Genomic DNA, 15,526 nt, shown 5'->3' on the forward strand with positions numbered 1-15,526 from the left:
TTTGCGTGTTTGCCACTGACAGGCTCAGACTGTTATAATAAGTCTCTTCAATTTATTTTACTACAGTCTGGCACAAAAAAGATTCCATAAAATGAAGGGCACCTTGATGTTTGTATCAAGGCAAAAAGGACTTGGAACCCACAAAGACTGGTATGGTCCTTTTAAGCGCTACTGTACTGACAAACAATATCCCTCACACCCTTAGGAGGTGTACCCTTCCTGCTGACTTGTTGTACACAATTTGCAAGTTGCTTTGGATAAAAGCATCAGCCAAATGACTAAATGTAAATGTACAAATACAGAGCCCCCTGGATATAGGTGAGGATCAGTAGCAGGCTAAAATTCAAATTCTCCAGCTAATGTTATCTTGTTAATGGAGGCCAAAGTCAGATTGGAGATTTCCCAGGGAGATACAGTCAGGAAAAAAGTGAGACGTCTGAATTTGGAACAATAAAGCCTGCCAAAAACCTGGGCTACTTAATTGTTTCTTTGATGTTCTTCCGGTTTAGGTGGATTGGATCTTGGGGATGGATTGGATCTGGGGGACGCTCTCGGTCCAGGTAAGGTTGTCGGTGAACTACAGTGGATGCAGTTGGGTGTTTTACTTGTATCTCACTCAATGGCTTCTGCCTTCAACAGATTTGAACCTAATCTCTGTATGTTGGGTCTGTTTAGTTCTTGGTCATCAGGAGTTGAGCCCCTCATGCTTTCCTTCCTGTCCCTTCCCTGCCTCATCTTAAACTTTACAATCTGAGCTTTTGATGATTCATTCATAAAACCTGCCACTTTCAGTTTGCTTACTTACCAACCTACTTAATGATTGTTTTACCTACAGATGATCCTGTACCTGCTAAACCTACAATTAAGCCGGCTCGAGGGGGTAAGTCCACTAATGCTTAAAGTAACACTACAACATTTTTGGGAAATACACTTATTTGCAGACAGGCAGAAGGTAAAACTCAACTGTGGGTCTATTTATTATTTAAAGGTACACATTTATATGTAGAGTAATCATGTAATTTATAATAAAAAAATGTTTTGCAGGTCCAAAATGAATGTACACGTGTGCATGTATCCCCTCCGCATGTAGGTTTTTACCAACGCACTTTCAGTTCCGCGTTCGGGTTCCGCGATCTGATTGGCCACTGACGTTTCTCTCAGCGCCAATCACGTTCTGCCTCTAACAGCCTGCTAGCTAGCTAACGCCTAGTTCTATCACTGGTTAAGCTTGGCGACTCTTTAGAAGTTGGTTAAGGTTAGAGTTTGGAATCAGGGCTGGTGGTCTATCGCCCTGCTCTAAGACAAACTCTAACCGTAACCAACTTCGAAAGAGTCGCCAAGCTTAACCAGTGATAGAACTAGGCGTAACACGATTGGTGCTGAGAGAAACGTCAGTGGCCAATCAGATCGTGGAAAACTGAAAGTGGGTTGGTAAAAGACTACACGCATCCCCTCCCTACTTCCCATTTCCCCACGTGGAATGCACCTGATTGGAATGATTTCATGCTGGTGCTCTACTGCGACATCTAGTGGTTGAATGTTATTTATAGCACCTTTTAAGGGGAAAATAACTTCCCTCTCACCATCCTGGCTTTGTTGGTCTTATCTTAAAGGAGGAGGGGGGTCGTTTGATGATAAGGACCTGTTTGACGTGGGCGGTGGTGATGAGGGCTACAAGCCTGATGCGGGTCGAGGAGGAGGAGGAGGTGGAGGAGGAGGTGGAGGAGGTGGCGGTGGAGGAGGAGGTAAGACGCTGATGAGTCTGTCTCTGCTGCTGTTGAGGTGTTCAAGTTTCAAGTTTCAAGTTTCTTTAATAGTTGTCATACAGAAGTACAGAATACTTTTATACAAAATGCTTCTTACTGTCCACAAGGGTTGTCATGTTTTTTCTAGCTTAAAGGGATAGTTGTTGGTTTTGGCACCATAGCCCTATTCAGCCCAATCTCGCTTAAAATGTGTAAATAAAGTACTAATCGACCACAGGAAAAAAGGTACATAATGAACGTTATGTTATAGCCAAAAGTAATATATTTACGTATTGTATCGAAAACATAACATTTGTGCATACCGGTATTACAAATAAGTACATATATTGCATAATCAAAACAACTTTTTACGTTTTCAGAAAATGTTTTACGTTCCCCTGCTGGGGGTTCAAAGTCATTCTTCTTAACACTTTGATTACCAGCCATGCGCTGTGCCTTACCCCCGTTGAATGCCACCACCCACTTCAATGATAGCGCTCTCATATTTGTGAATGCATAAACTATGTCTTAAATTATGTGTCTAATCTGGCCGTCGCTTATCAATGACTTGTTTGCAGTCAACATTGTCGAAACGGATTGTTTTTTAATCGGTTCATTTCCGTTTATACCATTTTGAAAAACCCTTGTTTTCTTGAAAGTTTCAGGAAAATATAAAGATTCTGTGATAAACGCCCTTTACTGGAATATTCTTGAATACACAAAAAATGTTGTAATTTTTCGGCCTATTTATGAATAGTTTTCAAATAAACGCTAGATTATCGATGTGTACTTATGCACGCTAAAAATCGAATCTCTTATTTCCTGATTGCACACACACACACACACACACACACACACACACACACACACACACACACACACACACACACACACACACACACACATATGGCACATGCTGATATCTCTGTGAAAAAAGTTCTGATTATCCTAAGACTGGTAAAATAGATTCCTTACCTCAGATCAGATGTTCTCCAAAAAGATTATTCCAATTCCTGATCGCCATTCCAAATATCGATCATGTTTATTGATTCAGCGCTGGGTACTGGAAATATGTATTCCACGCTGTTTTGCGGCTCGGCAATGACTTGGATCCCCTCGGGTGGCTTGCCGGAGTAGTAAAATGAGGAAGCTGGATTCCCCCCCACCCATGTGTTACATTCAGTCTAATCCAATGGGGTGCAGTACAACAGGGAGAGACGATAGGGGGCGGTATTTTCCCAATGGAGCTCAGAGAGAGTTTGCAGCACTAACGTGAGACTAGATTGATGAAATATGAATTCAAATCGCTAATAAAAAAAAGCAAGATTTTTCTAGTAGCGTGGACCGATGGCTTTACCCGATCGCATTGAATAGTTTTCGGGACCCTCGATTCATTATGCTGTGGTGGGTTATGTCGTGGCCCAAATGGACATACAATCTAGCAGATGGCAATCAAATAATTGGAATATTCTTTTTGGAATCTCACCGGCCACAGGTAAGAGCAATCTAACGTCAATTTCAGCTTGATTGTGCTTTGTTTTCATAGCCATCGCCCTGATCAGCGTATGCTGTTGTACTAACGAATGCTGTTATTGACAATAAATTAATCAGAAATGACCCCCCCCTTTCATGCATTCATGATGGAACATAATATACCGATCATATGCATTTGAATTTTTAATTGTAGCATGTATATGGACGAAATGCCAATGGATTACGTATAATATGCGTTGCAGCCTATTACTAGCCTCCCAGGAATTACCCTAAACCGCTCTAAAACCATACTTATATTCACCACGGTATAAAACGGGAATGTATGGATGGAAAAAATATTCCTTTTTCACATCTTGAACGATAGATACTCGATGTCAAATGGGCCATAGTATTGCATCCATAGCTATAATATATATTCCTTTCACAATTTGAGCAATGTTACACAATTCCTGTGAGTCTATGGAACACATCTGTAAGGTTCTTTTAAAAAAAAAATCATTGTTTTGTATTTCTAAAGCAGCATTTTTCCACTTCAAGATTTCAAGCTGTTTTGAGCTGGGCTCCGCCCATACTCGCAAAGCGATTTGAGTGACAGTCACCCACAGTCTGCAGTGGCAGACAAAGAGAGACATAGAGAGATTGAGGGGGATACTAATTAATTTCGCCGCAGGGGGGCATAATCCCACGGGACAATGCATTGGTAACTTGTTTCAAATTACAATATATAACCCTGTGAATATTATTGCACGGATCGGAATACAGGCGTGCACGTGCGCAATGATATTTTGCAGCAGGTTGACAGTGATATGCGAGTGCTCCCGACCGCGCGCGCAGGGAAACACACACGCAGTCGGGAGCACTCGCATATCACTGTCAACCTGCTGCAAAATATCATTGCGCACGTGCACGCCTGTATTCCGTGTGTGTGGGGTGCTCGGAGTGCTCTGTGTCTCTCTCCCTCTCTATCTCTCTCTCTCCCTCTCGCTTGCTCGCTCATTCTCTGCTCTCTCTGTCGGCACCTGCGCCACGTCAACGCATTTGAGGAAGTGTCAGTATTTCCACTCGCTCTGTTGTGCGCTACATCCATAGAGGGGGCGTTAGTTATGCAGATCAGCAGCACCTATTGACGTCAGGGAGCGAGTCAAATCAGAATGGCTTAGTTCAGTGAAGGAGGATCTCGTGAACTCGAGACTGGACTGATGAGCCTAAATGAGAATTAGAGACACAGACCCCATTGATACAACCCCACATTGCTAGAAAACAATGCTAAACACTGGAAAATGCCATTTATTTGACATGGGACCTTTAAGAAGAATTACTTGGAACCCTCATGTCAAACAGACTGGTCTGGTCCTTTAAGAAGAATGACTTGGAACCCTCATGTCAAACAGACTGGTCTGGTCCTTTAAGAAGAATGACTTGGAAGTTAACCTACTGTCAAACTGACTGGTCTAGTCCTTTAACTCATTGAGCGCGCCGCTGTTTTCCCATCTTTACTCAATGGCGCCAGCGTTATTGACCATTTTCGCGATGTTTGCGGACCCATCGTGTGTTCTGTATTATAGCTATGGAGACAATAGTATGGCTCATTTGACAGGCACTGTTTATAGTCCAACATTGACAAACCAGTTCGTTTCTACATACTTTAGTTTATGCGCTATTCCACGCTAAACATCGCCCTGTTTCGGAATAATCCAGTCTTGTTTTCTAGATGGGGAGATATTACGTGTTATATGCATATGCACAAATCGTTCGGGTTGCTCGCCTGAAACCTATATTATTTCCAAATCAAAGGTATATACCATATATGGATGTTTCCTCACAAAATCATCAAGGAGGGGGAGGGGGGGGGGGGGGTCATTTCACAAAGTTGCCATCGTTACCAAAAGCATGTTTTAGGTTCGGTAAAATACGACGCTGTGATCAATACAAAAGCATGTTTTAGGTTCGGTAAAATATACCTAAAATAGACCTTACCTTAGTCAGAAGGTACTCCAAAATGAATAATCCGTGTAGTTCCATCGCGATCGCCATTACTCGTGTGCATTGGGTCTGGCTATAATACGGGAAACAATAGGTTTCAGGCGAGCAAATCTCCGACAGATGGCTGTGTGCTGATTCACTTTGAGGGGGAAGGGATTCCTGCAGCCGGAGGTACCTCAGTACTGAAAGACACCTTAGAGACCCAGTTCAAAAGGTAGGCGATACTGCCACATGTCGGGATTCGATCGCCATTGCAATTATAACATAGGCAGCGGTGCCAGGGAGACACAGGCAGGTCCGCGCGAGTGTTTAGAATGGGAAAATCTATTTGGATTTGAAACCCGAGAAATCTCGGATATGGCACAGAAAGAGTCAAGGATTGTGCCAGAACAAGTACACTTTTGATGGGATGCACACAGGGCCTTCTATCTATTAAAGCCCCAATTGGTGATTTCCTTCTGAGCGTATAAACGTGGGCTATATTAACGAGACATCCTTGAAGACTTTATAGATAGAAAATAAAGATTAATATTTTACTTTTCATAACTGAAATGAGGAGCTGACTTTATTATATTCGATTAGGTGTTCAGCAGAATCACTGTTACCCTGGAGATTCTGTCTCCTTACTCGTCGGGTTAAGACCACGGAAGTAATTATTACTTGGTTCTTTTTTACCAAAAGAAAGAACATGGGACAGAACTGGGCGGGGCATCAAGTTACTGGCGTAATTAGAGCCACATGACTGTTATTCAGTGTTATATGAACTGCAGTGACATTAAACTGAAGCTCCTCCGACTGGAGACCATTTCTGCTGGGGTTTTAAAAATAATTTCAAAGAAGCTACTGGGGGCGTCCTGGCAGTGCCATTCAGGAATCTGGTATATAGACAATTCTCAGTAACTTGAATTCTACCATGTTTAAACACGCCAACATCATGGGAAATGCTCCTACTGTCTTCTCTACAGTCAGACTGAGAAGATGGATGCCAGTTTTTTTCTCTGTGCATTCAGTAGAAAGCTATCTGGCTGCAAGCTAGCCTAGTTTAGCACAAATGAATGGATGCCAATACGGACCGGCTAGCTGTTGGCCAAAAACACCTCTCTGAGTTTTAAGCTAGGCTAGTGGTGCGTATCCACTTTCATTCATTTGTTAATTAAGTTGCAATAAAAAAATTGTGTTGCAGGTGTGAATCTTTCTCTCAATATTGTCAATATATGCTATATTACTTCAGCCACGTAGGCTACTGAAATCAGAAAATAAATCATTTAGCACATAAAGATCTGTCCAACAGTCTGGATAACATTGTTTTTCTAATCTGTTCTGCAGTCTGGTTAACATTATTTTTCTTAACTTTGAGGTTACTTAAAGGTGCCATAGATACCAATTGTATGGCGACTAAAATACAATACATCCACAGAGGTTTTAGAGAGGTGCAGAATAAAAGTATTGCTTTTCCCCCAAATAAATTATACATTTATGAATTTATCATTAATAAGAATGTTGGCGGGTCCAAAATGAATCATTGTTGTTTGTTTACATGTTGCGTGCATCTATCCCCTCCCTACTTCCCATGTCCCCACGTGGAATGCACCTGATTGGATAGACGTGCTGCTAGTTGAGACACGCTGACATACTGGTGCTCTAGTGGGACATCTAGTGGCTCAATGTTATCTATGGCACCTATAATGTCGGGGGGAAATCAAGTTATGTCAAGGCTTGAGGTGGTTAAAAAGACATGATTCAACTGCCTGAACACTATAGATCCATGATACGTTGTCCTGCTACAAAGAAGATTCAATAAAGTAACTTTCAAATATTGTCAATTAACTTTTTCCCCCCTTTTCTTCACAACCTAGGCCGTGCCCAGGACCCCGGCAATGACGGTAGGGTTGTCTTGTATTTTCTGTTTTTATTCTTGTTCGTTGGAAACAAACAATACTTCCCAATCGGAGTCGACACATAGAATGATTCCGCTCTATTCTATCTTCACAGGCGGCGCTGGTGATGAGGCCCAAGGTAAATACAGCTAGTATATTCTATTCTATTCTAGGGCTGGGCAATTGTGGATTTTGGCTTCCCACGATCATGAAAACAATCAAACAAGTATTGTGCCATGTTGCCATAACCAAGCAGCCCTATTCTATTCTAGGATAATTCATAATTCTTTGTTTTGATTTTCCTTGATGTCATGGTGTCAGGTTGGCTATTTCTCTCTGTAGAATTTACTCTTTCCTTAACGCTTGAAGGGAGATTTCCTGTTTCCAATCTCAGAGGAAGCTACTGTACATGATTGATTGCCTCTGTTTTCCTTCTTTTTTTTTGTCATTGCTTTTGTTTGCATTTTTCATTTGCATCACATTTGTCTCACAACGGGCCTCATTCATGAAATAGTCTCACGTACAAATTTGTTCACACTGTAGCAGTTTTCATCAACACTCTTGAGTGTTATTTCAGTCTGACAAACAGCAATCAGGATCCTGTGAGACTAAATTGAGGGATAAAAACACTATAGTGTGTAAGAACAAATGTGTGCTTTTCATCAATGAGGCCCATTGATTTGTTGCGTTCTTGTTGACACAGTCTGTTTTATACATAGCTACATCTGGTCTGGCTAACGTTCGTCATAGCTGGAATTTATCATACCACACTAATTCAGCAACTCAGAAAAAAAATTGAACGCAAATGTCGACAACGATGCAAATGTCCTCCCTGGGTTTGAAGTTCTTATCTGATCTTATATCCTCTCTACTCACAGTACAGTCAGGAGCATCTGATCTTATATCCTCTCTACTGACAGTACAGTCAGGAACATCTGATCTTACTGTATATCCTCTCTACTCACAGTACACTCAGGATCATCTGATCTTATATCCTCTCTACTGACAGTACAGTCAGGAGCATCTGATCTTATATCCTCTCTACTGACAGTACAGTCAGGAACATCTGATCTTACTGTATATCCTCTCTACTCACAGTACACTCAGGATCATCTGATCTTATATCCTCTCTACTGACAGTACAGTCAGGAACATCTGATCTTACTGTATATCCTCTCTACTCACAGTACACTCAGGATCATCTGATCTTATATCCTCTCTACTGACAGTACAGTCAGGAACATCTGATCTTACTGTATATCCTCTCTACTCACAGTACACTCAGGATCATCTGATCTTATATCCTCTCTACTCACAGTACAGTCAGGAGCATCTAATCTTATATCCTCTCTACTGACAGTACTCTCTACTGAATAAGGGAAATCCCCCCTTGAACGGCCCTTCTAAGGTTTCTCTCCTCCACATTGCCTGGTGCTTTTTTCCTATTGCTAGGTTTTTAGTGAGTTTTTCCTTACCTTCGCTGGGGTACGTCTGGGAGTGTTGTTTTGGATTTCATGATGGGTTTTTTCGTTCTCGATTTATTGTGATGTTTCTTCTTGACTTGTTTAAAGAAGACTTGTCCAGCCCATGGGGACATTAACGTGTGATTGCAGGCTTTACATATACATTTGATTTGATTAGGAGCATTGTAGATGTCCTCGATCGGTTAAGAAAAATGTAATCCCTCTTACAAAATGAGACCCCTCCCCCTCCTTTTTGTGTAGGCACGAGGTGTTGTTCCTATGGGGTTTGCTAACACCAGCCCTTGCTGTGTCGTTACAGATCTAGACCTCCCATGGGCCCAATTCCTGAAGATGCTAAATGCTAACATGCCAGAGGAAGTCCATATTTGGATATCCAACTTAAAGCAAACAGTGATGTCGCTGTTAGAGAGGGCCATGGAACTGCTGGACTCGGTCCAATGAGTTGTCAGTGTCAGTCGACGACTGACGACCTGCCGCTTTCTCACAGAAAACCACGGCCCGAACCATCAGATCTTAGTTATTATAGCGCTCTCTTGAATGTTTGTTTACATAAGCTTGGGTTTGAGGTGTGTCGGAACGCCTTTTCGGTAGATCTTAAGAACACTTTAGATGTGTGTGTGTGTGTGTGTGTGTGTGTCTTTTGTTCCATTGTTTACACTCCACCCAACCCTCCCCATTCCTAATTTTCACGTTTTGTTTTTATTTCTTTTTACATTTTCACCAGGGATAATTAAAAGAACACGCCAACATTTTGGGAAATTAGCTTATCGTCTTCTCCAGAGATTGACAAGAAGATAGATACCAGTTTCCTCTCTGTGCGTGCAGTAGAAAGCTATCTGGCTGCACGTTAGCCTAGCTTAGCACAATGAATGGAATAATTTCCCAAAATGTTGGCGTGTTCCTTTAAGGAAATATTTGGGTAGGCCTAAACGAGTCCTGTTAACCGGTCAGACAGTATCTTCTTGCATAAGAAAATGACCCACAGTTGAACGTCAGTTGGAAGTGTTTAGATTTTCACGAGCTGCACAGTTGGTCCCATGGCACTCGGAGCCAGTCTTTCCACTGGCAGGGTGGAACTGTTTTATTGTTCCCCCCCCTTACCTCAGACACAATCCACATCGATAGTGTCACAGCATTGTTTGTAGAAAATACCTAACGCACCCCACTGCTCGTTTGACGGGTTTTCTTGTATTTATTTAAAATAATTGTTTACAAAAGAAAACCGTTTTAAGATTTACGGATGCAGTCTGGTAGAGATTTGTCAGGAAACTGTGGTTTTCCTGTTTCGCCTCCTCTTGTCCTAACGTGTCTGTCAGTCAGTCCTCATCTCCTAGTCCAGACTCCAGTGCTACCTCAGCTATGAGTAGTAGTCTGCACACATTCTTCACGTCAACGGTCTTCAACGTGTGTCGAAGGTGCATCTGAGGAGACATTCCTACTCAAGCACGAAGTTCTGAAAGTATCTTTCTTCGTATAAAGTGTGTTAAAAGTACATTTCTACCTAGATGTACTTTTCTGATAGTATACTTGCAATGTGTTTTTGCTTCTACTCATGTGCTTCCATGTACTGATTCAAAGCACGTGTTTAGTATGGCACTCATTAATAGGCTGTAAGTGTAATAATCTAAGTACACTTTAAATTGAGTAACATTTTAATTGAGAAGTTTACCAAACGCACTTTAGTGTACTATTAAAATAGTGTACTATTCTGGTAAGCAAAATATATCAAAAGTATAATTTTAATGTATTTAAAGCACATCTTGAGTACAACCTTTAGCACACTAAGTACAACGTAAGTGGTTTCAATTTAACACAACTTCAGTATACTTTCTGAATACGTAAAAACAAAGTAAATACTAAAGTATACAAAGTACGGAAAATATACATGTGTATACTTAATTTTACTTGGGCTCCTTCACTTTTCAATTCAATCAAAAGCAGATAAGATACACCCCCATAACAAATTCTAAATTGTACATAGTGTGCTCTATTCTAACTGACGGTGTATTTATTTGTAGTGGTGGAAGGCTCTCTTTTCCTTTTAAGTTCTCTCCTCTGTTTTGTAGTCTGTGTTTTGTCATAATGGTGCGTTCCAACGCCTCCGTTACGGCGGCGTGCCTCACGTTGCAGTGCTGAGTTGTGTGTCATGTCTTTTGACTTTAATAAAAACAAGCCTGTGGAACGGTCTCGAGTCACGCAAGTGTTTTGATTGACGGAGCGCTCCTCTGCGCTACAACCCGTGCATCACACGCGCCGTTAAGTATAGGTTCTGTGTGTCTGCACTTTAAGAATGTCGAACATATGTGGGAACGAAGGTTATTGGACTGAATGCCGCTCTGCACAGGCAACAACATTCCCCATTACTGACATTCTCCACTAGGGTGGGAATCCACACTTTCTTTTTTCCCCTCTGAAGGCAACGCCCTATTTGTGTATCTTACACCAGGCATATGACACACTTTTAATCACCCATTACTCACCCTGTGGGTTGGTCGGTCCAAACCCAGGTTGTGTATGTTCACCCTGATCCTCTTGTGTCTTGCCTCTTTGTTCAGCGTAGCCTGAGGCTCGGGGCGTCTTCTTACTGCTGTCTTACTTGCTCCCGGGCCTCTGCTTTGTTCCGTTTTGTATGGGTGTTTAAAGCTTAGCCATTGTTCCATCAGTTGCTTTGCTTTGTATGTAAGTACAATATTAATATGCTGCTGTGTGTGTGTGTGTGTGTGTGTGTGTGTGTGTGTGTGTGTGTGTGTGTGTGTGAGTGTGTGTGTGTGTGCGTGCGCGCGCGGTACACACACACAGTAAACAGTTGTACACAACAGTTCCAACATCAGGTTTTCATTATAGGATTTTCCACTGAGGAGATGCTGTGATGAAAAACAAAAAAAGGCTATTGACTGCCACCTCGTGGTATAACCGTGAAGTGTCAAATTCACCTTTCAAATGCCTGGTTGCAAGTTATTCACCAGCAGAGGAACCATGAATTAGAGTATGTTTAGCAGTATACATGCATTCCATGCTATAATAATGTTGTTATTGTTATTATAATTTTTCTTTAAATAAATCTGTTTATTAAAATGTCTTACCCACATTTTAAGCCCATCCCCACTGCCCCAGATACGAGACAAAAAAGAAATCACAAAGTAACCAATAACACTACACTACAGTACAAACAAAGCAAAAACTAATAAGAAAATAAACAAATTAAATAAAAAAGGCCAACATCACTGCTCTGCTAGTATCAGGGTCTATGCATAGGTTATAAAGGGTCTCCATTATCCAGATGTTTGATTAGCAAGATAGGACTAAATACAAATATCAGAGTAATTATCTGGAAGATTTGGGTGGCATAATTGTCCCTGTTGTCAAGGGGATTACATTTTGCCCCTGTATATTTACAAACAACACCTATACTGAGAGTCCAGCTGGCTCTAATAACCCTTTCCCTTGTAAAGACTGGACCTCAAGGGCTTTCTGGACACACACACACACACACACACACACACACACACACACACACACACACACACACACTAAGAAGGTAGAAAGTCCAAAATATAAATATGTTTTTATTTCACAATCCTGAAAGAGACCAGGCATCCATTAAAGGAATGCTAAATGTAGTCTCTTGTCAAGTCTAAAATGGATATACGTTCAGCGATGTACAGTAATTCGGTTTCAAAATAAACAAGATCAAAGTCCAACAACCTAACCTAATCTGTATGATTCAAATGCAGGACAGCGTGTCCATTTCGAGGGACATTTGTGGAAATTGATAAAAATTTTGCCAGATGTTAAATACAGAACATGGTTAAAAAGTAGGGATGCTCGATATTGGCTTTTTTACCGATATTGTCCAACTCTTAATTTCCGATACCGATATCAACCGATACCGATATGGGTTCCCCCCCCCCCCCAAAAACTGAATAATTTCAGGTAATTAACATTACATATCTCTTGTTGTGGAATTAACACAACATTATGCATACTTTTGACAATAAATAAAATCAGAATATGTTCTTACTTGCTTGCCTGGGTAAATAAAGGTTATATAAATGTAAACAAATTTTCTTTTTAATTTTTTTGTACCGATACCGATATTTTCCGATATCACATTTTAATGCCAATATCGGCCGATAGTATCGGTATGCCGATAATATCGGACATCCCTATTAAAAAGTTAACTCAGGGACTTACAGCCAGCTGACTGGTGAAGCAGACTTAAAGAAAGAAAACACAAGGAGTAAAATAGTTCACATTCTAACCATGTTCTGTATTTTTTTAAACTTGCCAATGAAATAAAGGCATTTTATCTTTTTTCACTATAAGTTCAGTGCCTTAGTTCTTTCCTCATTCCTTCAAGAAATATTTACACCCTCCACCAAAGAGCACCTTCTACCAAAGAGCACCCTCTACCAAAGAGCACCTTCTACCAAACCAAAGAGCACTTCAACCAAAGAGCACCTTCTACCAAAGAGCACCCTCTACCAAAGAGCACCTTCTACCAAACCAAAGAGCACTTCAACCAAAGAGCACCTTCTACCAAAGAGCACCCTCTACCAAAGAGCACCTTCTACCAAACCAAAGAGCACTTCAACCAAAGAGCACCTTCTACCAAAGAGCACCCTCTACCAAAGAGCACCTTCTACCAAACCAAAGAGCACTTCAACCAAAGAGCACCTTCTACCAAAGAGCACCCTCTACCAAAGAGCACCTTCTACCAAACCAAAGAGCACTTCAACCAAAGAGCACCTTCTACCAAAGAGCACCCTCTACCAAAGAGCACCCTCTACCAAAGAGCACCTTCTACCAAAGAGCACCCTCTACCAAAGAGCACCCTCTACCAAAGAGCACCCTCTACCAAAGAGCCTCCTCTACCAAAGAGCACCCTCTACCAAAGAGCACCCTCTACCAAAGAGCACCCTCTACCAAAGAGCACCTTCTACCAAAGAGCACCCTCTACCAAAGAGCACCTTCTACCAAAAAGCACCTTCTACCAAAGAGCACCCTCTACCAAAGAGCACCTTCTACCAAAGAGCACCTTCTACCAAAGAGCACCCTCTACCAAAGAGCACCTTCTACCAAAGAGCACCTTCTACCAAAAAGCACCTTCTACCAAAGGTCACCTTTTTGTTACAAAAAAAGATTGCACTATTTTACTTTGTCCATTCTATTTTACTCTTTTTACTATTGTCTATTTTTTTAACTGCAATATAATCAAACCATAAACAAGGTGGCGTATTGGGATGCTAGATCCTAATGTGAAAAACTGTGATTTTATACAGTATGTCTGCACTTTATGTGCTCATTTTATCTTCTTTCTGTTGTGAAGCACTTTGAGCTGCAATTCAATAGTTTCAAGAAGTTCTCCTGTTCCATGGTCTTTTAATCATTATCACATTTTGAGCATAACTTTATTGAAATGTGGGACACTTGTTACATTTTTCTTCTGTTGCGGGAAGTGGGTACAAAGGGCTAAGATGTGGGTATACAGGGCTAAGACGTGGGTACAAAGGGCTAAGATGTGGGTACAAAGGGCTAAGACGTGGGTACAAAGGGCTAAGACGTGGGTACAAAGGGCTAAGATGTGGGTATACAGGGCTAAGACATGGGTACAAAGGGCTAATACGTGGGTACAAAGGGCTAATACGTGGGTATCCAGGGCTAAGACGCAGGTAGAAAGTGTGTCGTATATTCTGGGTCAGTACTCTGCTTATCTTGTGGCTACGTGTCTGGTTCGACCACCGGTCTGGTGCAGGTGTAGTGCAGAAGAATCGGGAGTCCACACAAGCCAGTTGGAGTGGTATTCTATAGAGCTTTTATTTAAAAGATTCCCTGGAGGTGGTAGTCTTAAATATATCTGAAATATCATAATACACACTCTCTTTGAATGGTTTCCAGTTTACAAAATCATTATTTCAGCAGGTTTGGTCTTCGTTTGGCATTTTGCATAGTCATTGGCATGGCGGAGCAGCAGAGGGCCTTCATCCTGTGTTCAGTTCTGGTTATTTCTCCTCATCTCCATCTGCATTTTGTGTCTGTCGTGTGTGTGTGTCTTCTTTCCCCGGCGGGTTCGCTGTTTAAAAAACCTAAACCCCACCTCTCGGCCCTGTCGGATGACACAGGGGCTAGAAGGCTTGGTTTGCTCTTGGCCTATAGAATTCTAGTCGGTCGCCACTTTGAGTCTCTGGTTTCAAGATAGCACCAACTAGGGGTTGATATGAATTTCAAAGAGGAGGGTTTCGTCCGTTGTAATTTAAGCCATAGAGGTTTGACAGGATGCTTTAAATATGGTTGTCTATTTTTTGGTATCTTAAAAACTACATAATACTTTCTAGTTTATCCAAATCTCCTATTTCAGCCTTTACAAAATGTTCCTAGTACGTTTTGAACATGAATTATCCTAATTAAGTCTTTAGTTTAATAATAGAGTATTTGAATCTTCCAATTTATTGCTTTACTCTATTTGTTCTTTTCTAGGTGTAGGCTAAACCACTTTTGCCGTCTGTTTTAAGTTCTAAACACACTATTTTGCTTAACTTGGTTTTCCCGCTAGTAATGGTCTTAAATATTAGTTCTCAATTAACTAAAATCTTATTTCTTTAACAATGATGTGGTTCTCCTATTTTATTAATGTTGTTTAGTGGGTAAGCCAGAGTTTGATTCAATATTCTCCTTTTATCTTTGTCTCAAAAAAAGGAGGGAAAGTCTACATGTCTTAGCAGTGCGTCTGTTCATTAGATTATCGTTTGAAGCGTGGTCGTAAACACCTCTCATCTCTGTACCCCTGCTCTTCTCAGTATATTTCCAAGGCAACCTTACTTATCCATCACAATCTATCGAGGTCAGGCTGACAGAACCTAATTTAAAGTGTTTTCACAATCTGTTTTTAGCATTTGCTCTAAGTTACCTTTATCATCTAAAGTGAGTGTCCTGTTTACTTTAA

The 15,526-nt window shown here is 41.2% G+C and overlaps 1 protein-coding gene across 2 annotated transcripts in view; it reads left to right on the forward strand.

The window, feature by feature from the left end:
* cd99 (CD99 molecule) overlaps positions 1–15,526 on the forward strand; it is a 54,269-nt gene that overhangs the window by 26,484 nt on the left and 12,259 nt on the right. For both annotated transcript variants that reach the window (XM_084313402.1, XM_084313401.1), the window contains exons 6-10: positions 510–560; positions 836–880; positions 1,614–1,745; positions 7,079–7,105; positions 7,215–7,238. In XM_084313402.1, the coding sequence (XP_084169528.1) occupies positions 510–560; positions 836–880; positions 1,614–1,745; positions 7,079–7,105; positions 7,215–7,238 (279 nt within the window). The remainder of the gene's footprint in view (positions 1–509; positions 561–835; positions 881–1,613; positions 1,746–7,078; positions 7,106–7,214; positions 7,239–15,526) is intronic.

This window comes from Notolepis coatsorum, assembly GCF_963971535.1.
Source record: "Notolepis coatsorum genome assembly, chromosome: 1".
NCBI lineage: Eukaryota > Metazoa > Chordata > Actinopteri > Aulopiformes > Paralepididae > Notolepis > Notolepis coatsorum.